The sequence below is a fragment of the Ciconia boyciana genome, chromosome 3 (assembly GCF_034638445.1).
Source record: "Ciconia boyciana chromosome 3, ASM3463844v1, whole genome shotgun sequence".
Classification (NCBI taxonomy): domain Eukaryota; kingdom Metazoa; phylum Chordata; class Aves; order Ciconiiformes; family Ciconiidae; genus Ciconia; species Ciconia boyciana.
In genome coordinates, this window is record NC_132936.1 from 6960079 (window position 1) to 6987666 (window position 27588).

General features: G+C 44.8%; 2 protein-coding genes across 2 annotated transcripts; both read left to right on the forward strand.

The window, feature by feature from the left end:
* Positions 1–3203: 3203 nt before the first annotated feature.
* Positions 3204–15012, forward strand: SLC25A27 (solute carrier family 25 member 27). Its single transcript, XM_072857768.1, has 9 exons — positions 3204–3457; positions 4994–5185; positions 5949–6033; positions 7933–8055; positions 8807–8919; positions 10670–10754; positions 11450–11542; positions 11889–11991; positions 13358–15012. The coding sequence occupies exons 1-9, from the start codon at positions 3355–3357 to the stop codon at positions 13427–13429; spliced, it is 969 nt and encodes a 322-aa protein (XP_072713869.1). The 5' UTR covers positions 3204–3354; the 3' UTR covers positions 13430–15012.
* Positions 15013–16400: 1388 nt separating this feature from the next.
* On the forward strand, positions 16401–27445 carry TDRD6 (tudor domain containing 6). Its single transcript, XM_072858357.1, has 5 exons — positions 16401–23058; positions 23504–23622; positions 24725–24814; positions 25634–25691; positions 27312–27445. Exons 1-5 carry the CDS (start codon positions 16401–16403, stop codon positions 27371–27373), a joined length of 6987 nt encoding a protein of 2328 aa, XP_072714458.1. The 3' UTR covers positions 27374–27445.
* The last annotated feature ends 143 nt before the right edge of the window (positions 27446–27588 follow it).

Below are 27588 nucleotides of genomic sequence, written 5' to 3' on the forward strand. Positions count from 1 at the left end.
TTCATCCGTTTGTTCCATAGACAAGCATCCAGCTGTACATCACATCTTATGCTTTTTCCTTTACTCAAATACTACCTTCACACATGCATTTCTTTTTTAATCAGTCTCAGCCTTTCTGGCTCTGCCCCCAAAACTGTTTCCCCATGTCCTTCCTCCCAAACCCTACTTAGTTCTGTCCCATTTTCTTCGTATCTGTGCTCCCAGATCTCACCAGAATAAAACCATGCTGGTGTCTGAGTTAAGAGATAGACCTGGACTGTGCTTGAACCTGTCCTCATGTATATTTTTATAATATTTCAATAGTTACTAACCCAGAGGCCTTATCCACTCACCAGCTTTATGAAGGATATAGTTCATCGCTACTATATTTTGTAACACCGTACCATGGGAACACCACACCGTTTGTATGGTGTGCAATTTGTACACCATTTTGTATGAACATGATTATTCAATTAAAAGTGCTTTGTACAAATACAGTTTAACTCCCTTCCTATACAGGAAAAGGTGCACAGAGAGGAACTTTTGTACCTGTGCAGACAGGCAGTACAGTAAAAGTAGCACAGCAGAAATACACCTGATAGTAGGAGGTTAAGAGCTGTGAAAAACAGATCTATGGCCTTCATTAAACAGTCATGCTGAAATACATTGGGATGTTACCTATGTTCGTCATAGGTGCAGAAGAACAAGCCCAAATATGTCAGCTGTGACAAGGAGGATGCGGATCTCCATTTAGCAAACTGTCTGGAGGAAGCAGATAAATCACTTTTAACTCTGATCTTACTACACTTCTAGATTTAGCTATCACAGCTCTTTGTATGTTTATTTCCTGGTTTTATTTTATCCATTAAAGTCTTTCTTTTTCTACAAAGGGGTAAAGTGATAAGAGAGCTAAAGGCCGTGTAATATTGGAGTATATTTTCAGTATATGCACACCCTGAGTAGTGAGTTTAAAGTGATCTATGTATACAGGTAAGACAAGCTCTCAACCTTCTGTGAAGACATTCATTAAAGGCTTTTGTTTTTGTTTTGGACTTTTTTTTTTTGTTTAGCTTCTGCTTCTGGGGCACGATTTGGTGAAGGACACAAGACACTACTGAAAGGCACTATTGTGAGGAGGATGTAACCAGTACGATGGTGTGATAGTCACTAACAAGCTTTCCTCAGACTAGGTCGTAGTCCTGGGCTGATAATAGTTAATGGTCTTTCCAATGTAAACTAACACAGTCACCACTGATGGAAGCAGGTGAGAGGACTGAGGCAGTTTGGCTGCCTTTCTCCAGCAGCATACAGCCCTCCCAGACCCTGCTGCTGTGTTTCCATCGCATTCGAAGTCCACGCTCCCTCCCTGCATATGCAGCCTTTGATCAAACTGGCTTTGGACAGAAAGCAGAAAATGCTGTCTCACTGAAAACTGAAATAAATAAATAGGAAGGGTCCTCTCTGCTGGAGCTGTCTCCCTCAGGATTTGGGGATATGTAAACTCCAGCTGTTTGATGGACCTCCGTGAGCACTGGTCCTTCTCTGCTCCACAGATCACAGAGCTGTCCACACAAGCGTCTGTCTCCAGGTCAGGCTCATTTCAAAGATCCTGTGGGAAGACAAAATTCTTCCTCACCACCATCCCCAAATCAGTCTGGTTTAAAAAAGAACCTATTTCCCCAGACTAAAAATAACCACGGAGAGCTGCTCTCTCCATAGGATGCTGCAATGTTATGGGGTTTATTTTAAGGAGGGATCTAGTTGTTGTTTTCCACCCCCTAAAGCATGGTTATAGTGAGACTGTCCCCAGAGGTGTACATCTAAGGGATGAGAGGCAGTGGACATAAGATGCAATGTGGGAAATTGTGACTGAATATAAGGAAAAAACATTCACAAAGTGGTTAAGCACCAGAGCAGGCTGTGGTTGTGAAATCCCCCATCCCTGGAGGTTTTCAGAAGGTGAACAAACAAGACCCTGGGCAACCTGATGTAATTCTGAAGCTATCCCTGCTCTGAGCAGAAGATTGTACTAGATGACCTCTAGAGGTCCTCTCCAACCTAAATTACAAATCGATGATATACAGGCTGATATACAGTGGCACAAGCTGACCCAAGCCCAGAGAATAGCTAGAGAGGGAGGCACAAAAGTGCCAACAGCAGATTGCATAATCTGTCTAGAATAAGGCTCTGAACCACTCATACCTTCAGTGCAGCCAGGCATGTTTGCATTAAATTGCAATATGCCTTCTTCCCATTTTAATCAGGGTTTTGTCGGTAGTTTATCACTGCATAAATTCTAATGAATTCTAACCCAAAGAAGGATCCAATTTAATACCAATTACTGGTACAAATTCATCTGATTTTACGAGATAAATTAATCTGATTTTAGCTGAATATTTCACCTGCAATGCTCCCTTCATTTGTCTGAATCGTTGTGACCGGGACCACACACCAAAACGTTAGGCAGTCAGACAGGGGTGCGGGGAGGTGTTCTGGGGTAAGTTTCTGTGACCTAAAAAATCCTCAAATCCTCAGCAGGAGGATTAGTGATTAATGGCTAATGATTAACTTAGTGATTCAGCTGAGCCTTAATGATAAATGAAAAGCTTCTCTTGAACAGCGCATGCCTCACCCTTTTTTTCATGATGAGAACCTAACTATGCCTACATTAATTTAAGAGAAATTAGGACTGGCACACAATTAACAGGGCTTCAGCATTCAGCCAGGAAAACCTTCCGTCTTTTCATATACAGGGCTTCAGACAGAGATTGGCTTCTGTCTTCTCAGGTTTGCATGCCCCTTGCTCAAACTGCACTGCTCTGTGCCTAATCCCCAGGAGACGCGAATTGCTACAAGCACTCCAGCTCGGCATGTAGCTGTTGCTAATGCAGCTTTCGTTAAACCAGATCTGCATGAATTCTTCCGTCTCGGATGCCTGTGCAGCTGGTTGACACAGGGATGCAGTTTGGGGCTCCCAAGGCACTGCTGTCAGTGACAGCACCCCATAAAGCAAACAGACCCCACACGTGTTCTCATAATCTTGAGGTCTCATTAATATTTTTTTTAATGTCGATAATGAGCAAAATTGTGTCTGTGACTGTACCTGCACTGCCGGTTTCCTGGCAGAGGGTAGTGTTGGTGACAGACTACATTTCCCAGCAGCCTGTTGCGCAGGAGTCTCGTGTCACTGCACAAGGACCTCGCAGCTCTGCAGGAGGCACTTGGGCTGCTGCGGTTCCTGGTGCTGGCGCTGGAGAAACATGACCTTCAGCAATTTGTCTCCTAAACGACCCAGAACAGAGCTGAGCTAGGGTCTGCTTTTGCTCCAGACCCTCGCAGGGTGGCTGGTTAGCCTTGTTTCATGTTACACGCTAGATGTCACCTGCAGAAGAAGAGAAGAGCTTGCCTCTTCCAGAGAGATGGCCCCGAGCCAGCAAATTCGCTCTGTCAGCCTGTGCAGCGGCTGTGGCAGAACTAGGTACAACTCACCGTGATTTTCTGAGAGGGAAGGGGGTGAAAATTTACTTGCAGGGGGCAGGGGGAACTTCAGTCCCCAGATGCCTCGTTCCTCGGTGTTCGCTCCGGCTTTTCCGCTCCAGCAAATCTGTTCGTTCCACTCTGCTCGTCGTGACTTTTCAATAATTTAAGCCTTGCAAGTGTTTTCTGCCACCTGACTGTGGCTGGAGGGAGGGGTTTTTCAGGTCGAAATCTTTGCCTCTGAGACCGAAGGGCTGCAGTCATTAGCACAGAGCTGTTATGACGAATTTAAGCTTTGAGCTTGCTGGGTTTCTGGAAGAAGACTAAAGAGGCAGGATGGTCTGTTGCCTGAGTTAGTACCAAGGGGCTGACTTCCTCAGGAATTTGCTTTTCATAGTTAATGCAGGTTAATCAAAAGAAAAATCCAATCTTATGCTTCTGGTTACAATGGAGATGTCTGTAAAAATGGAGTATAGTAAACTGCTTGCTGAAATGCAGGAAAGAAGTACCCTGGCATCTGCATAGCACTACTTTGTGATCAGTAACTTATTTGGAATATTTCTCAGCATATTCTGTATAAATTCTACAAGCTCTTACAGGCAAATCTGTTGCATTGCTCTAATGATTTGTAACTTCTCAATTGTTGCTAACCTTTAAACATGAATACCAAACTTAATGCACAAACAGACTATAAATCTGCTGAGGCTTTAAGCAGTGACTGCATTCCCCTAGTACCTCTGAGTCCTGCTCTGGAAGGACCCCGTAGCATGGTGTGTCGCAGAGGTATCGAACCAAAGACAACCCCTGCTCCTGGGCACTTGCCACCTGAGACAGGCTGGGAAGGTCCATCACCCAGCGAGACACTCGTGGCCTGGAACTGAAATTAGGGGCAGCAAATACGTACCCATACTGTTTCAGGAGCAGCCCTGGGAAGCTGAGATTGAGTTGAACCACCTTCCCTGGCCACCAGTTATTACAGTGAGAGAAATAACAGGCTAAACATGATTTTTGCGACTGCATCAGAAAAGCAGCATGTGTTAGGGTGGTTCATAGGATAGATGCTCACCTGCATGTGTGCCTGCATTACAATGGCCACTACGGGGTTGTTCCTGACTGTAACGTGTGCTGCCACTATGCTGGGCAGAATTGGAGAGGCCACATGCTCGGTAAGAGATTTGACTGATCTTTACTCAGGAGGAGTAACTGGAACAGGATTTTTAAACCAGAGTCTCTTAGGAAGTACATGTATCGCATAACAAATCTGCAAAAAGAAATAAAGGAGAAAGGCTTGGTGTTTGACGGGAATGTATTTTGGTTACTCATGCCCAGAACCACTTCTAACAGATCTGGATGTGAATCTCCTGTTCTCCATGAATTGCCTGCACCCCCGTTGGGCACGGTCCCTGCTGGCTGCTGGCGCTTGCACAGCCCCCTTGGCCGTCTGGCAGGGGGGACTGTGGTGCAGATGTTACCAGTGTGGTCGGTCTCCCTGCAGCTGCACCCGTAGTCACGTCTGTTCCCTGCTCTTTCTCTTCAGTGACATTTCCCCTGGATCTCACGAAAACTCGACTGCAGGTCCAAGGTGAAGCTGCCGTTCATCGCAATGGAGCTGCCGCCAGCCAGGCAGTCCCTTACCGTGGCATGCTGCGCACCGCAGCTGGCATTGTGCAAGAGGAGGGCTTACGAAAGCTCTGGCAAGGAGCCACGCCGGCCGTCTACCGCCACATAGGTGATTATCTGCTCATGATGGGACAAGTTTGGGTCCTGCCTTCTGTGGCCAACAGCCTTTTGGAGTGAGCCTGCCATATCTTGTGGTACTTTAAAGATATCTGTGAGGACTTCTTCAGCTTACCCTGCAATCCCACTTCGAAATATATGGGATTCTGGTTCAATCCCTTCTCTTCCCTCTCTTGCCCATTCCTTCATAGCCTTATTCTGGCTTCTGGGAAAACAAAATATAATTCCCCTGTGGTCTTTGCAGGAAGGTCTTCAGCGCCAGCAAGCACTCAGACTCCTCAGAACAATAAATATCTTTTATTTGAGGGAAGTAGGGACGGGCTGGGAAAAAAAGGTAAGGTTGCAAGTGCTAGGATGAAGAAATGCATTAGTGGTTCGGCCACAGGTAACAGCTTTCTGTATTTTATTTGGAAATATGGTGACAGCAACAAAACTCAAAAGCACTTGTGGGAGGTTTTGTGCTTGGCACCAGCTGAGGGAAGCAATGCGGTCACATCTCCCTGAAGCGCAGGCATAAGATGTGCTGCCTCCTGGCAGATGTATGGCTCAGCCAGAGAGATTCTCTGATGCTAAAGAGTTCTGGCTCTAGCATTGCTACCAGGCAGCCCCCTTGCTTTCACGAATGTGAGAGCAGTGACCAGCTGACCCAGGCAAGCTCCGGCGTGTTTTACAACCAATCCCTTGACCTCTCTATCACAGCGTGACCTCCAGAAATGGCAGACCCAAGAATCATCTCCTGCTTTTGTTTTCCACAGTGTACTCTGGCGTTCGGATGGTTGCGTACGAACATCTCCGCGACTCTGTGCTTGGCAGGTCTGAGGATGAAAGCTTTCCTTTCTGGTAACGCTGCATATTTATGCTTGTGCCTGTGTGGGGATTGTCCTTACTGTAGGAGTCCTGCAGCCCCAAAACCTGTCTTTTCCTCATGGCTCGCCTACCCTGAAGAGGGTAAATATAAAGTAGGGGTTTAAGCACTGATACGGACTTTCTTATTTTAGTTTCAGGGCAGTATCTTTTCATTCAGCTGGGAACAGGACTAAGAAATATTGAAATAAGTTTCTCAGAGGCTTAACTAGGACCATGATTACTCTAATAAGGATATTCTATTAAAGAGATGGAGAAACATGATAAACTGCATTGATAGGAGCAGCTGTCCTGGACTGGCAGGAATTAGCCTGGATGAGTGGAGGCAGGGAGCTTTACCACAGCTCAAGGTCTGTGATGTAATGGCAGCTCTTTTATTTCCACATGGGCTGGGAGATGTTGGGAAGTGCAGGTGAGTCATGGCTGACCGTACAGCTGTGTGTGACGGCTGTTGGAAAAGCCGTGAGCTATTGCACAAACCCGATGCCAGCGTGAGTAACTGTGACTAATCCTACAGCTGCATGGGTAACGCAAACCAGAGAGGTTCAGCTGAGCCAAGCTGGACGTGCAGCTTGTGCCCTGCTCAGCTCCGAGGTCACCTGAGAGCTTGATTAGCTCCACATGGGGTGAGGACACATTTCCAAAGGTATGATGGACATGTCAAATATCCTCTGGAGCTTTGCAGAAAAGAAGTGAGGGGTGGTATATCTCAGATTTCCACCTGCTGGAAGGACAGGTCCCGTTCTGTGTTGTCCAGCAGCAGTATGGCAACAGTTGGCTGTTTTGCTGCTTGCTGTACTGCCTGGGTAAGAAATTATTATACCATTGGATTATTAACAGGGAGTGTAAGAATAGGCAGGTTTGCTGATTCTGGTGGTGCATTTTAGCCCAAGAGATGGAAATTTCCTGGCTACAGAAGAGGCAGATTGTGAAGGAAAAGACACTGTTTTGCTCCTGTGCGTATGGAAGATGTCATCCTCAGTTAAATCTGTGTATCCTTCCCGAGGAGACAAATAATCCCTATAAAGAGCAAACTCAAAGTCTGTTTCGCAAGTTCAATTCAGCAACAGTTAAATCTCACTCAATCCCTTTTTTGACAATGCAAGCAGTATATAGCCACAGAATTAACTCTTTGCCTGTGGGGAATGAAGCAGATTTTTCTGTAAGTTTTGCAAAATTTGGTAATTTCTAATTGTCAAATCCTTATTGTTAAAATGTCAGTCATGTACTTTTATAATCATATACAGTATCATATCCAATCAAGTAATTTACTCCAAAATCAAATCTTGGGTCCAAAATGTAACTGGTTTTAGGATGGGATTTATAAAATTTAATACAAAAAACTTATCATGCCTGATCCTATGGGAAGGGGGAACTAGGGATAATACTGAAATTTCTGGTTCTACTAAAATAAGTAGAACCAGAAAATGAACACAACTCCTCTAGTAGCAATGGGAGATAAAGAAAAGCTTTATATATCAGCAGGCAGTTTAGACTTTCAGCTTGGCATTCAGTTATTATAATATATGGAGCACCATCCCTTACTTGTGTACCTTGCCATCCTGCCTTTAAACCTTAAGCGAGGAGCATAATGTAACCTGCAGAGGAAGCAGAGCATCTTGGTGATATATAATAACTTGATTTTTTCCCCCAGGTAAGTTTTGAACTTTTCTTAAAATTGACAGAAGTATTACTGACTACCTTAACTACCTGCAGTCACCACAATTATTACCTTAACTTTGGCTGTTAATATAAGGAATAACCATTTACACTTGTTTCAGCTGGGTTGTTCTGCTGAACTCTTCAGCTCGAGCACTGCAATTTGTGAAGATTTTCAGTGTATTCTGGAGCACATTTTCTTTCCCTGTTCGGCAGGAAAGCTGTAGTTGGAGGCATGTCTGCAGGTGCTATTGGACAGTTTTTTGCCAGCCCAACTGATCTGGTGAAGGTGCAGATGCAGATGGAAGGAAAAAGGAAGCTGGAAGGAAAGCCGTTACGGTCGGTTCCTCTAGAGGCTGGTGGTTTTCTCCTGTTAATGATTACTCTTTGAGGGTGTGGTTGTCTGTTTTCTGCCATCCCCTCTCCCCAGCTGCTCGGAGTCCTTTTAGGGGAAAAGCAGTGCCTGGGAGGCATGCGATGGCTTTGGGCAGTGGAGAGGGTGGGGGATCCGAGACTTCCTCCTTATTCCATTTATACTTGCCTTCCTTATTCTGATGTATTGGTCCCAGAGACCACAAACCCTCGCCCATCCTACATGTGCAGTATGTCCATGCCAGTGCTCTGCCGGGGGGGGGAAGGATGCTTTCTGAAGAAGAGAAGCTGGAAGAAAGGATGGGGGAAATGGCTTGTGCAGGATGCACAGGCACACGGAAGGGCTGGGTTGCCTGCAGACGGCAGGGCTCGAGACCCACCTGCAGATACCAGGACACGCTGCTCTTTGCATCCAAAACTGCTGGCATCCTTTGGTGTCTTGTACATTTAATATTGCAACCCAGCTGTGGGATCAAAGGGTTGTCTGTCATTAGCGACCAGACTGCTGCTTACCAGGGCAACTGGTATGTTTGGTAAAATATCGCAGCATGAAAGTCAAAGATGGATCCAAAAATGGATCAAAAAATGGATCTGGAGGGCCAGATCCTCGCAGATATAAATTGCCTTTCCTATGCGAGGACCTGGTGCAGCAAAGTGCTGGAATATGCAAAGATTTCTCCATAGCTGGGCTCTCTTATTAGCTGCATATTGATTTCAGGTTTCGAGGAGTGCACCATGCATTTATGAAGATCCTGTCCGAAGGAGGAATACGGGGGCTTTGGGCTGGATGGGTGCCAAATGTCCAGAGAGCTGCTCTGGTGAACATGGGAGGTAAATTTTCTAACTTGGTCTGCAGTGCTTAAGGCCGCATCTAAGCTTTAAAGAGAGTTCAGCTGCTCCCCTGGTCTTCATCTCTTCGTTATCTACACTGGGGACCTCTTTGAAGTGCACTGCAGGTGATTTCTGCCTTGAGTGTTTTGTTCCTGTGGAAATCAGGTTCCTTAAAAATACGTTTGTGCCTGAGCCTGAGGGATAGTGAGCTGGGAGCTGAGGGGGTGCCACAGCCAGCAAGAGCAAGGACCTCACCAGCCATGACCCAGCTCCCTGGTGCCCAAGCAAGGTGAGCAGGGCAGAGGCAGCGAAGGCAACCAGGTTTCACCGAGATCCAGATCCTCAGGAAAGCGTGTGGTGATGAGGCAGGTCTGAGGCCAAGCCAGGAAGCTGAGCCAGCATCAGGTCTGGTGAGGGTCACCAGTGTCAGACACAGCTCAGTGATCACCAGCAGGTCTGTGGTGATAAGAAAGGTCCAAGGTCGAGCTAAGGAGATGGTCCATGTGTCAGTGTCCAGATAAACAAGGTCCACAGCCCAGGCGTGGTGTGACGGAGCTGCAGACAGGTACACCTACAGTGTAGTTCAGGCAGGGACTGAGGGTTATAAGGTGAAGTGGCTGCCTGAGTACTCGGCTGATCCAAGCAGCACTCACTCCTTCCACATGTAGACAGAGCTTTCCTGTGTCTCTCCAAAACTGCTAGGATATGTCGTGTGGTCTTTGCTCTCCTTCCTGAGGTTCTGTTTGTAAAGTAAGAAGGGAGACGTGTTTAGGACTGAAAGACACCACCTGTGGGTGCCCACCATAAACACTTGCTCTGTGCTTGGTGGCACATATTATAGCATTGCCTTGGCAATTTTTTATTTTGCATGCTTAAATTTCTTTGGCATGACAGCCACTAATTTCTACATCATTCAGCACAGGGATATGTTAGCAGCATGACCAAAAAATATCTTTGAAGATAGAAAATCAGAGGTGGTGTAAGCTTACACCTTGCTAAGCAGCAGTAAAGGAATCACTGGATGGATAATGTTTGCAGCAGGAGCTGTTAAATGAGGGGTGTAGAATGACTATTATATAAGGTAGGTATCTCCATACACAACGTTAATATGCAGTCTTGGCATGTAAACTTAAACAAGCAAACTCTTACAAGTGGGAAATGATGTCCACTGGGTATGTTTGGGCTCTAAAGCACTACAAAGTGCTGGGAGGCTCATCCTGGTTAGTAGGCTGGGCTTCTAAGTTTTAAGGTCAGGACACTGGAAATGTAACCCAGATCTGCTGTTAACTTTCAGATCACTGTCTGTCATTCAGATGCCCAGATGCCGTAACCCATGTCTGCTTTCAGAACATGATATAATTTCCATGACATCATCTACTTTTCTTGTCTAATGTTGCTAGCATTTCTATAACGCTTGCACAGAGGTGGGAGAGGTAGAACTGTCTTTATTGTGACATTTCTGGCTTGGGTTAATGAGTTATTTTGCAGAATTTTCCATTTGGGATCCATTTTATCATTTGTAGGGTAAATCAGAGAAGATGGTAGTGCAGGGGAGCACATGCTCACATGTCTAACAACAGGTCCTAGTGCCACAAGTCATCAGAAAGTGGGTGCAGAGTGCTAGCCGTGCCAATGGGAGGAGCTGCACTGGAAATTTAGGTCTTGCCAAGCCTCCATCCTGTCAGTAATAAACAGCACAGACACCATTTACTTCTGACAATGGTGTTTTTTCTCATTATCCTCTTTACAGATCTGACCACTTACGACTCAGTGAAACACTTTTTGCTTCTGAACACGCCGCTTGTGGACAATAGCGTGACTCACAGTATTGCCAGGTGCCGTATTCCCCGATTACCCCTTTTCCGCTGCAGAGTATTTCCAGCCTCACTGTCTTGATCTGCCTCTCTGTGCCAGCAGAAGCCCCTATTCTTTGGTCGTGATACTGCTGATAAAATGCACCTTTATAACAACTTTTTTTTTTTTTTTGCCTGAGAGGACATCTTTGTACAAAAGACACAAGACAAAGGATGCAACCTTTGCTGCAAATTGCTGCAAAACTGCCCTCACTAGAAGTGCCTTGCTGATGCATTTGAACACCTCACACATCTGTGAGAGCACAGGAATTTTCATTTTTCTAGAATTGCTACTATTTTATCTAACCTAGTTTTAATTTTAGCAAACTGTAAGAATGAGCAATATAAATTCTGCAGAACAACCTCTTTTACTCCTTTAAATTATGAAGAATTTGGCTTTGTATAAACAATATAATAAATTGCCTATTGTGGGCCCTTTATCCCTGCCTCAGAACTGCACACAGAGGTGAGGGAAGGTGGCACTGAGAGGACACCTGAGCAAGAGCAATACTAGCAAGCCTCCTCCCAAATCAAGTTTATGTTAAGTTATGAGGTATTACTCATGATTTTATGAAAACTGTTTTAATATATTATATATTATTAGAACTGGAATCATGATGCTTAAATTGTCGTGATAAATCTTAGTTTCTTCTTTAAGTATCTGTTGCTGTCGACAGTTGCTGTTCTGGCCTGGTAGCTGCTGTTCTGGGAACTCCTGCTGATGTGGTCAAAACCCGGATAATGAACCAGCCGAGAGATAAGCAGGGAAGGTACAGGCACTTCAGAGACCGACTTTTCAAGAGAAAACTGAAACCCTGAGTCTCACTGATTTCACTGAGGATGAAGTGCTAAGTCTCCAATTTGCTCTTCATCTCTCTGATGATCATTTTATTGGTTTAGTTTTGCATGTCCAGGGGGATTTGTTGTGATGGCCACCTAAGCATACCCAGTTACTTAGTGGATTTCAGTTCTGATGAGACTCCAGTGAGCTTACAAAAGAGCTCTTGCTTGTACAAATTTATCTGATACAGATTATTTTTCGGGGGGGTGGGTGGGATTTTTTAAAATTGTGTATTTGTAATCCTAACAGTATTTGTTCTCCTTGCACATTGCTAGAGGTCTGCTGTATAAGTCTTCCATGGACTGCTTGATTCAAACTGTACAGGCTGAAGGGTTTATGTCTCTATACAAAGGCTTTATACCAACATGGATGCGAATGGTAAGTGCCTTTTAACTCTCTTTACAAGACAGTTGAACAATGTGGCATTAAAATGTAAGGAGTTCTTTCTGTGTCAACACTTTTCCAAAACTATTTGGGTCTCTCAATTTATTTAATTGCTGTTAGCATAGTTGAATGTAGTGGATGACACAACTGCGTGCAGTGTCACTTCCCCCACGCTGCCTCTTGCATCTCTTTAATTTGGAAAATGCTGTCCTGCTTAATCGCTAGTGATTTTCCTTGCCTTTTTTACAATTTCAGGCTCCCTCCTTTCTCCCTTCCTAAACTCTCCTTTGTTACCTTCTTGCTCCCAGCCCTGGACTCCCTTTGCATCCCTCTTACTTTCATTCCTTCTCTCCTGATCCCAGAATTGCTTTATTACTGCTCCATCCTGGATCTCACTTTTGACTCTCTTGTATTCAGGCTAGCGGCTTTCTCCTGCATACTGCTGGGCCGTTAAAGCCGCACAATTAAGCCAAGCAGCAGTTGGGGCCTGGGAGCTGGAACTTGGCTGTCTAGACTGTTAGTTTGGGCAAGGGACAATTCCCAATAGCAAATTTAGATGTGACCACCTTTTTTTTTAAGTCTATGAGAATTTAACAGGATGGCTACGTCTAGACTCTGCCAGCTGGCTTCAAGGTCTTAACACTGCTTAACTTACCAGACTGAGCACTAAGATTGAAGGCAAAAGCCTCTCTTCTCTAATTTAACTGAGTACAACAGTGGCCGCAGCCTCTGGTAAGAGAAATTACAGGAAGGTTCTGCTCAGTTGTTCAGTCCCTGTGTCCCTGAGCCGGAGCACATTCAGTATTGATGGGGTCTCTGCGAGTTTACTACTAAGCTAAAAACGTCCATGGAGCGTATGCCAACTTAGATTTCCCAAAGGCTTGTAATTTTGGGAATGTTTAGCGGGTGTTTCAGAGGAGCAGGAAAAGGTGTTTCCTAGGCACAAGGCAGCCTTTTGCCAAACACCAATCTATTGCCAAAAAAAACCTTAGAGCATCTCAACTAAATGGGTGCAGGATATAAATGTTATGCAAGGAGAACTGTGTAAATTTCTGATTAAGGTTTTAGAACAAGTAAACCCTTTAAAAATGTTTTTAAAAAGCATTCAGCCTGAAGTAGCCCCGAAGTATGAAACATTTCAGGTCACACATTTATGAGTTGGCAAGCTGAAAAAAAAAGTTTTAGGTGTCTTGTGAAGGACTGGGTAGCCCTAACCATATGCAACAGTACGATTTTTGTATTAAAGACATAATATGAGATTGAGCTTAAGAATATGATTTTTAAGAGGAGACAGTTTAATGGGTTTATTTATTGGGTCACTTCTGTTTTAAGCTTCTAACTTCAATGTTTGCTTTCACAGGCTCCTTGGTCACTGGTTTTCTGGCTTACATATGAACAAATCAGAAGGATCTGTGGAATTAGTTCTTTTTAAAATTGTGAAACCACTTCAATATTCACAAAACAAAGAAGAATCGGAAAGCTGAATTCTCATTCCACAAGGCATCCCGACCCCTAGGGAACTAATTAATTTAGGAGATTGGCAGTAGGATTACATGTATAGGTCGCTGCCCCAAATCCACTCCCTACTGGTTAGGAGTAGCCATGACTTAAGGACACTATTTGCTTGTCAGACTGCTATATGAAATTTAAGTTATCCTCAGGAAAACATTGCCACAATAATACTTCAACTGTCAGCCAGCATCAGCTTTCTGAAACAGTAAACAGAAGTAAAAAAAAATCTACAAAGCAAGTAGAATATAATACAGTTTGCTTGTTTGATAATAGAGATGGTTCCTATTGTTAAGAAAAAAGCAGGTTGAACAACGCAGCACTGAACATTTTCTGTGGCTAAGCAGCCTATAAAATTATTTGGGAATTTTTGTTGTTATTACATTTGCACGCACATGAAGAACTACCTCTCATTAGTTTGATGCCTCAGCAAACCAAGCCTGTAGTGCTAGGAACTGAAAAAGATTAAAGCAGTTTACTTGATTTCAAATTTTCTTTGCACAAAAGGTGGAAGGGGTTGTGTTCCTCTTACTTCGCAGAGACCACCTGACCTCTTCACTCAACCATTTGAGTAGTATCCATGAGTGAAATGCAGTCCTGTACCCAGGAAATCAAAAGCTCTGCCCCTCTTGAAGGACTCCTAATACACATGCTGTCCATAGGATTGAGTTAAACCACCTGTGCTGACATGGTAGACCGGGTCATTAAGGTACCACTTTTCCATGGAAATACACACTCTGCCCATTTTAAATCTAGGTGAAAATATAATGTTATGTTCAAACATTTTGTGTTTTTGAAGAGGAGTGATTTTTTTTTTTTTAAACCTAAAGCTTTCCAGATTTCATAGAAAAGGGGACTGCTGCTCTTTGTCACTAGGCTTATCCTTGGCAATCAGGAGGCAAAAATGCAGTATAAAAGCAATCATAATGTAGACAGAACAAAGCTGTCTTTGATTTAGTAATATCTAGTAATGAAATGACAAGACTTAGTTCTCTGAGTAAACACCCAGAATTTCTTCTAGACATCTAGTATCTTCAATGTGCCAATTTCTGATTAAATACAGTTTGGGCATCTTGTTGGCTTGCACTTGTACTTTTTGATTGTATTGTAGATCTGTTGTGGCTGCATGCATTTGGGTGTGTAATTGCAGCCTGGAAAAAATTCACCTCACCATTATTAGGGCGTCATAAGTTTTTGTTCAGAAATAGTTATTTTTCTAGTTGTCAGCCTGAGAAGCTAATCTGAGTTCTTTCCTTCTTGCACACTATCACCGGCAATTATAAAACAGCAGTCAAAGCTGCTTCTTCAGTTACATCCTGAGTGGTCCTGCCTGCAATCCTGTTACTCAGATAACCTGAGTAATACCATACCCTGATGATGGATATGCAGAAGTACCTGATCTATTGAGTTAAAAAAAGTAATTTTAAAAGTCTTGTAGTGAAAAAGTGTTTTAACTCTTAATAAAGCTCTTTTTTTGAGCGTGACACACTGAAGAGATTCATAATAGTGCTGATTCCTAGTATTTTGTATTAAAAAATAAATAATTTGAATAGGAAAACTTGCCACTTTCTGCATTACTTCTTAGTGTTTTGTAATTCCAAACTTTTCAAGCAGAAGTTTCTACCCTGTGAAGCACTTGGCCATATTTATTTACTTACCAGCTTCAGTTTCAGAAGCCAAGAATTAACCCAAGGATGGCACTGGTGTTCCTTGGCTGGACTCTCCTGTGGCCTAAGAAAGGCTCACTGAAGTCCTGGGCCTTCCTCTTCCTCACACCTCCACTTCTGACCATTGTCCCTAAAGGCTGGAAGGCAGCTAAAGGTCTGCCTGGAAAAAGGGGGGCAAAACCAGGGAGAAATCGCATGCTTGCAGAGCTGAACAGACGAAATGGAGCAGTGTGACAGTCCAGGCTATCTGGAGGGGGCCACCAAACAGAGGACCCACGTTTGCCACTTCCCGAGGCCCTGAGAGGTGGTGCTTGCCTGCGGCTGCCCCATCCATAGGCAGGACAGCCCCGGACACTGCTGTCCCTCAGTCCAGTGTCACCCTCCCCGTGCTGCAGAAGGCTGAGCCAGCCACGCCTTGGCGGAGGCAGGTGGCCTGTGCCACGGGGCAGCCTCAGATGGAGGGCGCAGATCGGGTGGTGACAGGCGGAGGGCGGCCTCCACCTCAGGCGCCGAAGAAGCCTGAGGCAGGCTTGCGGCCGGGCCTCGCTGCCGGCGGAGGAGCCGCCCTGCGCGCCCAGCCCGCACCTCAGGCGTCCCTGCCCCGCTGGGCGGTTGACTGCGGCGAGGCCGGGGAGAGCCGTCGGGCGGAGACTGCCCCCGGTCCGCGCCCGGCCCCAGCTGCCGGCAGCGGGCAGCCTCGCACCTCGCCCGGCCCCTCACGGATCACGACCACCGCCGCCGCCCCGAGCGCCCCACCCCGCCCTCACACCGCCGCCCCACGCTGGCCAATAGTCGCCAAGCCCTGCACGCACGCCCCGCCCCGGGCACCCGCTCTGGCCAATGGAGGCTAAGCGGGCTCGGAGGGCTCTCACCTCACCCCGCCCCCCGGCCGTGCCGCTACCACACAGCTGTCGTGGAGCGCTCCACCCTGGGCGAGGGCAGCTCCAGCGGGCTCTGGGCTGAGCCCTGCGGCTGCAGCGTGCCCCGGCGATACCCCTCCTCTTTGTGGCGCCTCCGAGCAGTCTCCGTTTAGCAGGAGCGGCCGGATGTATTAGGCCGTTCCGCCCCTCCTGTTCCCCCTCCCCCCCCCGCGGGGATCAAAATGGACTCGACCACTCGGGCAGCCGCGTAACGGTTCCCCGGAGGTCACGTGGGCGGCGCGTGCCCTATGAGGGCGGGGGGGCGGCCATTTGGCCTCGCGCGGGCGGCGAAGGCAGAGGCGGCGGGATGGGCTCCAGGCCGGGGATGCTCAGCCCCGGCACCACCGCGGCCCTGCGGGTCTGCGCGGTGGGCCTGCGCCCCGAGGTGCCCGTCGTGCGGCTGTGGGGGCTGCTGGGTGAGCGCAGTGCTGACTACGTCCTCCTCCGCCGTGAGATCCAGGCGGCAGTGGGGCCGCGCCTGGTGGCTGCCCCTGGTCCCAGCAGGCTGGTGGCCGGAGGGGGTGAGCTGTGTGTTGGAGAGCTAGGACTGGTGGAGGTGGTCGGGCTCTGGTACCGCTGCTGCGTGGTGAGTCGCCGTGGCCAGGACTACCGTGTGTTCCTGCTCGATGAGGGCTACACGGTGGTGACGTCTGCCTATTACTTGGCACGGGGCTGTAAGGAGCTTTTCCTCCTGCCCCCTGAGGTGCTGGGCTGTATTGTGGCTGATGTCATGCCCTCTGGAGGCCCCAGGGCAGCAGCCTGTGGGGATGCACCAGTCTCCACCTGGACAGTGGAGGCTATGGAGTTTCTCAGCTACCTGCATGGCAAGGAGGTGTCTGGCCTGGTGCGGGAGGTGATGACACCGCAGCTCATAGTGCTTGAGCTGCCCCAGCTTGCAGCCCAGATGCATCACCTGGGCCTGGCCAGGCAGGTCACTCCCAGTTGGTTCTGCCAGGTGCTCAGGCGCTGCCTATTTTATGGCCACTTAAGGAACCAGGTCAAGCTGCAGCCTCCAGCATGTTCCCTTGTAACTTCTGCAGTGCCAGAGCTTCTCCATGTTTTGCTCTCATATCAGCCTTTGTCACCTGCCTTGGATTACTTCTACCCACAGCTTCAGTTGGGTGTGACAGAGCCTGTCCTAGTGACCCATGTCTCTGACCCACACCACGTCTACTGCCAGTTGCAGAGCCTGTCCCAGGAGATCCGTTGCCTTTCTGATACCATGCGCCACACTTATGACTGGTGGGAGCAGGATTTATTACCCAGAGTGGGCTCACCCTGTGCTGCCCGTGGCATAGATGGCCGGTGGTACCGTGCACTCCTGCTGGAGCTTATTGCTGGGGAGCAGGACCAGCAAGTGGCTCTGGTGATCTTTGTGGACTATGGCAGGAAGGAGACTGTGACCAGAGCTAACCTGCGCCATTTGCCTGTTGAGTGTTTTCGCATGCCTGTGGTGACTTACCCCTGTGCTCTTCAGGGTATCTCTGATGGGGGTTGTGGCTGGTCCCCATCACAGATTGATGAGCTGAAAGCGTTGGTGCTGGGCAAAGGAGTGAGTGCTCGCATCAAAGCCTTTAACTCCTTCGAGCATCTCTATTATGTGAGCCTGTATGGGGAAAATGGTGTCAACTTGAACCATCTTTTTGGGGTGCAGGCTTGCTGCCTGGTGAGCAGCCATACGCAGGTCAGCCAAACTGAGGCTTGGGAGCAGCTGGAAGTAGAAGAAGCCACAGCTGAAGATCTAGAATTGCCACCAGGAGCACCTCCTGTTGCTTTAACGCACAGAGATTTGGCCTCTGCTCCTGTAGTTGGTGTGCGTCTGAAGTTGGGTGTATTCCACGATGTGCAGGTGTCTCACCTCCGAGACCCATCTGAGTTCTGGCTGCAGCTCCATGAGCATCGCCGACTCTTCAGGCAGCTGAGGCAGAGCATGTGGAATTTTTACTCCCATGCCACGAAGCTCGATGGTGCTGGGTGGGACTTACAGCCTGGATCCCTTTGTTGTGCCAGTGGAAAAGAAGGTGTCTTTTATCGAGCGGTGATCACCAGGGTACTGGACAGTGGGGTAGAAGTACACCTGGTGGACAGAGGCAATACAGAAACTGTAGATCGGTGTGCAGTAAAGGAGCTGCTCCCTCGGTTCAGGGAGCTACCTGCTTTAGCTCTGAAGTGTTGTTTGGCAGGTATCTCTGCTCTGGGTGGGAGTTGGAGTGAAGCATCTCTCTCTGCCTTCAGAGAGATTGTACTGAACAAGGGACTAAAGGTTCATTTTTTGAGTGTGCAGGGTGACAAATACATGGTTGAAATTTTTGACCAGTCACAATTAGGAGAGAAAAGCGTAAGTAAACTCATGGCCCGGGGAGGGTATGCTGAATACCAGGGGTGTGAAACACCCGAAACTCTACAGAAATCTTTGGATAAGGCTGTGAGCCAGGCCTCTTCCCCAGCATGTGCTGGGGAGGAAAAGCAAATAAATGCAGAGGAGAGGCTCAGAGAAGAATCTGATCCGAAGAGAAGCACAAGAGCACTTAATCCTTACATGGCTGTGATGGTCAGAGAGTGCCCTGTTGCAGCCATTCACAATTCTAAAAGTAGTGAATCTCTTCCTGCTCAGAAGTATGAGGGCAAGGAAAACCTGCCCATCTCTTTGAGACAGAATTATGTGGAAATGAAGCCAAGTTCCTCTTGTGGAGGTCAACTAGAAGTGGGAAGTACAGTTAATGTCGTTGTGTCTTATGTTGAAAATCCTAGTTATTTTTGGTGTCAGTTAAGTAGAAATTGCCACGACCTTAAGGTATTAATGGCTGAAATTCAGGAGTATTGTAAAAATTCATGCCACCCGCATGCTTGGCCAAATTCTGTATGTTTAGCCCAGTACTCAGAGGATGAAAAATGGTACAGGGCTTTAATTATTAGTGAAGTTCCTTCTGCAGAAAAAGTAGAAGTCATATATGTTGACTATGGCAACAGAGAGCTGGTATCTCTAACAAACCTCCGCTCAACTAATGAACGCTTTCTTAGGTTAGAGGCTCAGGCTTTCAGGTGCAGCCTTTACAACTTAATCCAACCAAATGGTCAGGATCCTTTTGCTTGGGATGAAGAAGCAATTCAGGCTTTTCAGGAGTTTGTCGATACGTCGTCATCTCACTTTGAACTGAAGTGTACAATATTTGCCTTGGCTTCGATAAACAATAAGGAGCTATTTAACATTGTAGATTTAATGACACCTTTTCAGAGTGCTTGCCAGTTTCTGACCGAGAGAAGCGTGGCCAGGCCTTTATCTCCCCAAAAGCCTCTGGTATCCTCGGTTCAGCTTCATTCTTACTATTATTCTATGCACGGTATCAAAATTGGGAGTGAAGAAGACGTTTATATTACGCATGTTGAGGATCCATGGACATTTTACTGCCAACTTGAAAGATGTGCAGATGTCTTAGCACAGCTTACCGATAACATCAGTCGCCTAAGTGAAATGATAACCAGCTTGGAAACCTTGCAGAAGTCTGGGAGCTTGTGCCTAGCAAAGTATAGTGACAATCACTGGTACAGGGGAGTAATTATGAAAAGAAAACCTAATACGGAAGTCTTCTTTGTGGACTTTGGGAACACAGAGACAATAGAGAAAGGTCATCTGCTTCCTTTACCTAGTGATGCTTATGATATCTTGCTTTTGCCAATGCAGGCCATAAAGTGTTCCTTATCTGATATATCTAATGTTCCCAAAGAAGCTACAACGTGGTTCAAGCAAGCCGTCCTAGAAAGGCAATTAAAAGCGATAGTAGTAGCAAAGGAATCTGATGGTAAACTGTTGATTGAGTTGTTTGATGGTAATACTCAAATTAATGCAAAACTGAAGGAGGAGCTAAGCTTAATAAACAATACAGGACTGTGTAGCCGTGTAGAAAATGAAACTTTGTGCTGTAGAAATCCAGGTGTGAATGAGAAGAATGAGACTGCAGAGTCCCTTTTAAATGCAGGTAGGACTCTTGAAAGAAAAAAATACAGATCTGAAGCCCAGGGAGGAGGGGGGAGTAGCAAAAGGCACTTCAAAGAAGATGATGTAAACCTTTTCCAGCCTGCTACAAAGGGAGATCTGGCAGCTGGATTACTAGAACCTGATGAAGTGCTTAGCAGTAAGAAGGATGCTTTTTTGTTAAATAAAGCAGGGGAGGAGTCTCTACTCTCCGTCCAGATGGATATGCAGTCATATACGAAATCTGATGCTGAAGGTGGGTGTATAATGCTTAAAAATGTATCTGGTCTACTGCAACAGAAGATAATGCCAGCTCTTAAAGTGTTAGTGTATGTGTCTCATGTAAATGATCCATCAGATTTTTATGTTCAGCTAGAAAGTGACGAGGCTCAGCTTAACAGCATTTCAGAAAGCTTAAACAATAGGACACAAGCAAAGAACCCTTGTGGACAACTCTTCCAAGCAGGAGACTTAATCAGTGCTGTTTATTCAGAAGACAGCCTGTGGTATCGAGCTGTAGTAAAAGAGAAGACTTCTGACAATTTGATAAATATACAATATATTGATTATGGTAATACTTCAGTAGTTAATGTTGATCAAGTGTGCAGACTCCCTGAAGACTTATCATCTATTCCTGCAATAAGTATTCACTGCTTCCTAGGTGGACTTAAATGCAAAAAAAATACAGACGGGGCAGAGAAAGCAGTGCTTTACTTCACCAAGAGAACAAGTGAAGTTCTGCTAACGTGTGAATTTGTAGAGAAGGTTGAGGATAAATGGGAAGTTATTCTCAGTGACCATCAAGGTATTATAACAGTGGATTTAGATGATGAAAATCTTGCAAGTAGGGAAAGATCTTGTTCAAAAGAAATACCTGATAGAGGGAACAGTGGCATAGTAACTCTGTGTGAGCCTTTGCCGCCTCAGGCACAAAATGAAATTTCCAGTGTAAGCGATTGTAAATCATTTATCTGGAAGTTTCCAGAGGCAGGTCAGACTGTAAAAATGTATGTCACAGTGGTAAATGGTCCAGAATATTTTTGGAGTCGTAGTGTGGATACAGAAGACCTGAACTACATAGAGGAAAAAATAGAGGAAGCTGAAAACCTTGGACTGAACTCTTTGAACAACTGCAGATCTTGTATTAAAAGTGGTGATATTTGTCTAGCAAAATATAGTCAAGATGGAAAGTTCTACAGAGCTAGAGTCAGCAGCATAAAAGGTGACAACGTAGTTGTTAGACATGTGGATTACGGAAGTAAGGAAGCTGTTAGCATGGAGATGGTCAGACAGATTCCATGCGACTTGCTCAAAGTACCTAATCAAGCATTTGTTTGCTGTCTGTCAGGTTTCAGTTCCTCAGAGGGGTCATGGTTTAGTGAAGCAAAAGAGAAGTTTTATGATATGACCAAAGACCTCTTATTAGAAGCTGAAGTAACAGAAACTCAGAAAGATAAAGCTTCTGAAGTCCCTCTGTCTGTTGTCAAGCTGGAAGCTTCTGGCAAGAGTATTAATGAACAGATGAAGCCTTTCTGGAAGGCTAATAAAGGAACTGGTGACAACGCTTTCTCAAACCTTGAGAACCCCTTAAAGGAAAACAGATGTTCAAACAATGATATTGGTGTCTGTCTCGAAAGAGAAACTAATGCTGTTTGTGGATTAGCTCAAGAAGAAAGTGAAAGTGCTTTACTTTGTTCTGAACCTTTCCTGGGTGTAACTTCTGGGTGTTCAAATACTGTAGAAGCAAATGTGTCCGTAGGAGCTGTTGAGTATATGTCTGGGAAGGCTGATGATGGATCTGAAACAGCTGAGCATCAAAGCAATTTTGATGAAGAGATACCTCTATCTGAAGGAGAGAGCGATAACAATGTATTACTAGAACCAACGAGAAGCTGCAGTCTTCATGTTTTGGGGAGTGAAATGAAAGCTGCAGAACAAGCGTTAGCTGAAGTACCATTTCGAGAGGCTGCTGAGCTGAAAGCAGAACTTACAGGCAGTGCTTCAGCAGCCAGTCTTTTCCTAGGAAACAAACAAGAACTGCAGAGATTTCCAATGCTCCAGGTACAGTCATCTTCGAGTGATGAAATGGGGATGTTAGAGTTAGAGCAATTACAAATGTACTCTTTGTATAATGATCTAAAAGAGTTCATACTGGAGCTAGAGGCACTTTCAGTGCAGTCCTCCTCTGGTGAAGAAACAAAGGAAGCTCTGGAAACAGAGTCACTTGAAATGCAGACAGCTTTGGGCAGTGAAGCAGGACAGAAAGTGTTGGAACAGGAATCGTTTGAGCTGCCAGTTGTAAGTGAGGAGACGGGGGAGTTGGCAGCTCTGAAATTTCTTGAAATCTTACCATCATTTCATGAGAGAGAGAACTTGGTGCCTTCAGTTAGTGATGGACAGAACACAATAGAGCCGATGCCATTTGACATTCAGCTTTCTTCGGGAGAGAAGGCAAAGAAACTGGAATTGGATTTGTCTGGAGTTCATAAAGCAGAAGCTGTACAAGAAGCTTGGATGGAAGTAGAGCCTCCTCCCCTAAGGCTGTCTTCATCTGGTGGTAGACCTGAGAAACAACTGGACCTGAAGACCCATGACATGCTGTCAATGCTAGGTGCTGAAATTGAGCAGCTTCTGGAACTGGTGCTGCCTGATGGGCAGCCATCTCAGGAAGATGGGGAAGAGGACTTGTTGGGGTTGGGACATGCTGCACTGCAAAGTTCTGAAAATAGTGGAAGTAAATTTTCATTTCTTACAAAAGACTTAACGAATCGGAGGCCTTTTGGCACTGTAAAATCATGTGACTGCAAAGTTGAGAAACGTAAGGAGTGGCAGAAGAAGAAAGATGACTGTTATGTAGAAGAATGGATGAAACAAGACTTGACCGACTCATTTAAAGAATGTGGAAATACACGTGTGCAGTCTTTAGACTGTAAGCCTGGGGATGAAGAAGTAGAAAAAAAGCAAAATGAGAACTTGGCTGACTGCAGTGCAGGTAAAGTATCTGATTTTAAGGAGTTAAATAATCAAAATGTTGTGCACATTCAAACATGAAAATAGCTTTCTTGTAGAAACCTAATTTTTATTCCCTAATAAGTTACTATATTAGTGTTAACATCGGTATGCTTTGATGGGTTATGGACATCAGACTAAGTGTAGTATCTCATGGATAGTGTGACAGTGTAACAGCAACTAATCTTACTTTGAGAGGTTAATGATTTTATGACTGAAAATCTGTTTCTGAACATGAAATGCTTTTTCAAGACAGTTCACAATGACAGATTTTTAACTTTCAAATACTTATTAAGTACAAGTACTTTGGAGGGGTGCAGGGGAGTATGGGAGGATGGCTGTGAGGCATTTGAGTTTTTGGAGGGGTTGTTTTTGTGTTTTGTTTTTTCTTTTCTTCCTCCTTCATTGATACATCATCATTTTTGTAGAACACAATGTGTATACTTGTAATCTGAAGGGCTTTGCTGTTGGTTCCAAATGTGTGGTGTGGACCTCTCTAAAATGGTGCGAGGCTCGCATTTTGGAGGTATCTGAAAAAGGTACCAGGGTAAGTATGGTTTGAATACTCTTTCTGCATTCTTAAGATCTGGTCCTTCTTTGGTCTTCCTCCAAACTTTGAATATTCTACAGAAGCCTATTATGGAAGTTAAGACTTAGTATTGCAAAGGGTGATTCTGGACTTATAGACTACATAGAAACAGCAGTGTCTCAAACCAAGTGGATGCTGTATGTCAACACTTGATACTCCCTTCACATCTTATGCCCCTGCATTGACTGCGAAGACTGAAGGATCTGGGTCCAGTTTGAGATACATACTCGTATGTGTGTGGTTCTATCTGGCCTACAAGTTAATGTTCTGCTATGGAGCTGTGTTACCATTAAATGCTCATAAAACTTGCCATTATTTTACTGATGTTTTGAGGAATTAGTGTTAGGACAGTAGAAACTTGGGAAGAAACTTAAATTATACTGTAATTAATAATGAATACACAACTATTCCTACTTCAGTGAAATGTGTATTGAATTAGTGGTTGGTGGGAGTTAACTTTAACAGTAGATTGTAATCTAGTGGGCTGCCTTGTTCTACTGCTGTTGAAGCTATGGGATAAATGAGAAGTCTTCCTCCAGTTCAGGGGGAGTGTGTGTGAATGTACACATGCACAGACATTATACTTACATAAAAGGGCCTTTAAGTTGTAATTTAAGGTTGCAAATCCAAAAGATGATCTCATAAAAGTAACTTTTTGGAAGGTTGAATGCCTGAGATCATGGAAGCCAGCTCTTTTCCTAGTAGATTCCTTAGGTATCAAAAGCTAACCTCAGTTATATTCACATGAGTGTCGCTGCCAGTAAATAGTGATATCCCTATTAATCAGCTTCCTACTGGTTCTGATCTAGTAGGTGTTTTCTAGCCTTCCTCCCTCTCTCACCATACTTGGGTTAAAAGCCCAGGAGAGCCTTGAGCAGATTCAGTAGCGATATTCAGCTTTATTAGTGGTTAACTTGCTCTTCCTTGCAAGATCCAGACTGAAAGCCTCCTCAAAGGCAGGGAGTCCTCAATTGTGTTTTCCTACTACTATGTCTTACTTGCTGAGTGTATTCTCGGGATCCATTGCTGTGCTAGATACGATTTGGGTCTGTCTGTACAGGTCTTGAATCTCTCCAGTGGCGATGAGGAGATTGTGGATCCTGAGAATGTCTGGAACGGTATTCCTGACTGGGCTTGCAGATCATCTGAGGTATGGCAGTGTGGTAGTGGACTAGGCAGGACAGTACTGATTTTTAGAAAGGGTGCTCTGAGTTTAGTTGTGACTCTTCCTGTGTCACCATGAGAATAGAAAGGCAAAGTAGCATTAATCTAAATCTGTGCATTCATGCCAGCTGCTAGAAGCACAGTATTTTTGTTTAAGACATCATATTATCCTTCCTTCTCTAATAGATCTCTATGGAGACTATAGAAATTTGTATAAATCTACTAGAGAACCGATATTCTATAAATAGTTTATGTAAATTGATTTATATGAACTGTCAGCCATTTGGCCTGAGGACTGTGAATTCAGTCTGGGAATATATTAATGAAAACAGCTTGAAGGAAGAAACATTACTGGAAGACTACTGTTAATCAAGAACTGTAGAACAATGTTAATGACATATGGCTTTTGACAGATCATGCTAGTAGAGCATGTAACTAACTGGTAAATCATGGAAAATACTTCTATTACGAAGTAATTAGGAAATGATAGTAAGGTTTTTGCCACTGTTCTTCATGAAGTACCAACAAATGAAAAACTCGTGTCTGGAACCCAAAACTCAGGTCGTCAGCCATGCTGCTGACAATAACAGAATGAATTCCCAGTTCTTTCTTCACAAGCAGTTTTTGCATCAAAGTGAAAAGTGGGCAGAAGACTTCTGTAGTGAATTTTAAGGGGGGAAAACAGTGGTAAATGAGAGTCCAGCAGTGCTGATGTAAAAAGTTTAGTCTAGTATTAAAGGAAGCACCTCAATGGAAAACTATCTTGGCAATAGCACCAGCTTTCTAACAATCCCCTTTTGTTTAGGCAATAACCCCTGCAACAGAAAACTTGCAGTCCTTACCAGAGGAGTCCTCACTTCAAGGTAAGACTACCTTAAACCTCCCAAAGAGGTTGTGTACTCAGTGTTTGAATGCTTTCTAATTTTCTAGAAAATGCTTTGTTTTAGAAAATACAGTTGAAACACTTTTTTTTTTGAGCTTATGTATTTACTCTAATACTGTTGTTATTTTCTTAGTAGCATTAGCTTATGTACTGTCACTTCAACAGTGAATACATGCAATGAAAGCTGCTACTCTGTCTTGATTAGAAATCAATTTAGTATTTATTTCTTCAACCTAGTGGATTGAGCCTCTTAGACAAGCTGGAGTGGTACACCTAAGTTATAGACTTTTGGTAGGGTTTTGAGCATCGGCCACCAGCATGCTACTCTTGCTCACATTTCTGAGGCAAGGTGACTGACTGCTAGGCAGACTCTACTAAGTGTAGTTTGGGATTTGAATGCCTCAATCCCTTAATAGATCTTGATCTAGGAATCTAAACCCATAATAATACCATCTTAGTTGTTGTAAGGATAATTTGTGAATTGTGCATGTACATCTTTATTGTTACGTAAAAATTTTGAAGTGTTACTGGTGAACACCTATTCTGTGTACCAAAGAAAATAGTACAGGTTCTTTCTGATTATATACTATTTCTATAATCTATGGAATCATAGAGTAGTTCTGCTTGAAAGGGACCTCCGGAGGTGCTCAAAGCAGGGTCAACTAGGGCCAGGTTGCTTAGGACCTTCCTTTCAGGTCTGGAATCTATCCAAGGACGGAGACTCCAGAACCTCTCTGGGCAACTTGTTCCTGTGTTTGACCAGTGGTTGCCTGATAGAGACTGAACTAAGCTTAAGTAGAGATAGCATTTGTTTTTTCAGTGATTGAATTGGTAATTGTATTTCAGTACAACTGTACTGAAAGCTGACTGGTTTACGGGTAGCAAATAATGAAGCCTGCAACAGAGATCTAGTTACCTGTTGGGCAAACAAGTAGTTAAAATAACTTGATTAAAACATGAAACTGGTGAATCTACAAATCCTCCCTCAATTGCATCACTCGAATGCAGAACTATTCTTGATCTTGCTGTTTCTGGTTTTGATAGCACTTTTACAGTTTTTACCACTTCATTTTAGTTTTTCCCCTCTGGTTGCTAATTGTTACTGTCCAGATTTGCCCACTGTCTGTGTTCTTTAATACTTTGCACAGTATTAGTGTATGCACCACCTCAGCAACAGTGCAGAAAACATGAGCTAAGGTCACGCAACTGTGTGGCACGGAACTGGATCTTGCTGCACACGTGGGCCACTGCCTGGAAAGGCAGTTTGAGTAGAAGGTACCTGATCCACAGGATGCAAAAACTCCTGCAGCAGCTTATGCTAAGCCCACTGAGGAATGGAGTGGCTTGAACTTGTAACTGAAATCTGGGAGCACTGCTTGCTTCATCTTCTTGGGCAGTTCTGTTGCTTCAGCTGTCTTATACGATAACTTTGCATAAGCATAATCTTTTAATATGGTCCAATATGTTGATGCCATTTAGTCTGAAGCCTTGTAGAGCTATGAATTTAGCTATTAATGCATTGATATATGATATTGATAATGATATAATACATGTTTATAGAAACATCTTGATGGGTCTAATCTGTTTTTATTCCCTGTAGAAAAGCAAACTGGCTGCAGTTCAGATATAGCTGAAGATCCTCATGTCCTCCAACGCTCCTGAAACCAAGTGACATGTTCACCACATCAAGCTGAACAAGTACCTACCTGCGTACACAAACATTCCCATGAAAATGTGTTTTAATGGGAACAAGAATACAAGCCAAAGCATTGAGTGTTTCTTCTACCCAACTGAGCAAATGCCTGTTGCTACCATACTCCCCTGTCAAGGAATAGTGCTTATTGGTAGATTGTTATTGTCAGCTTGGCTTCTTATAA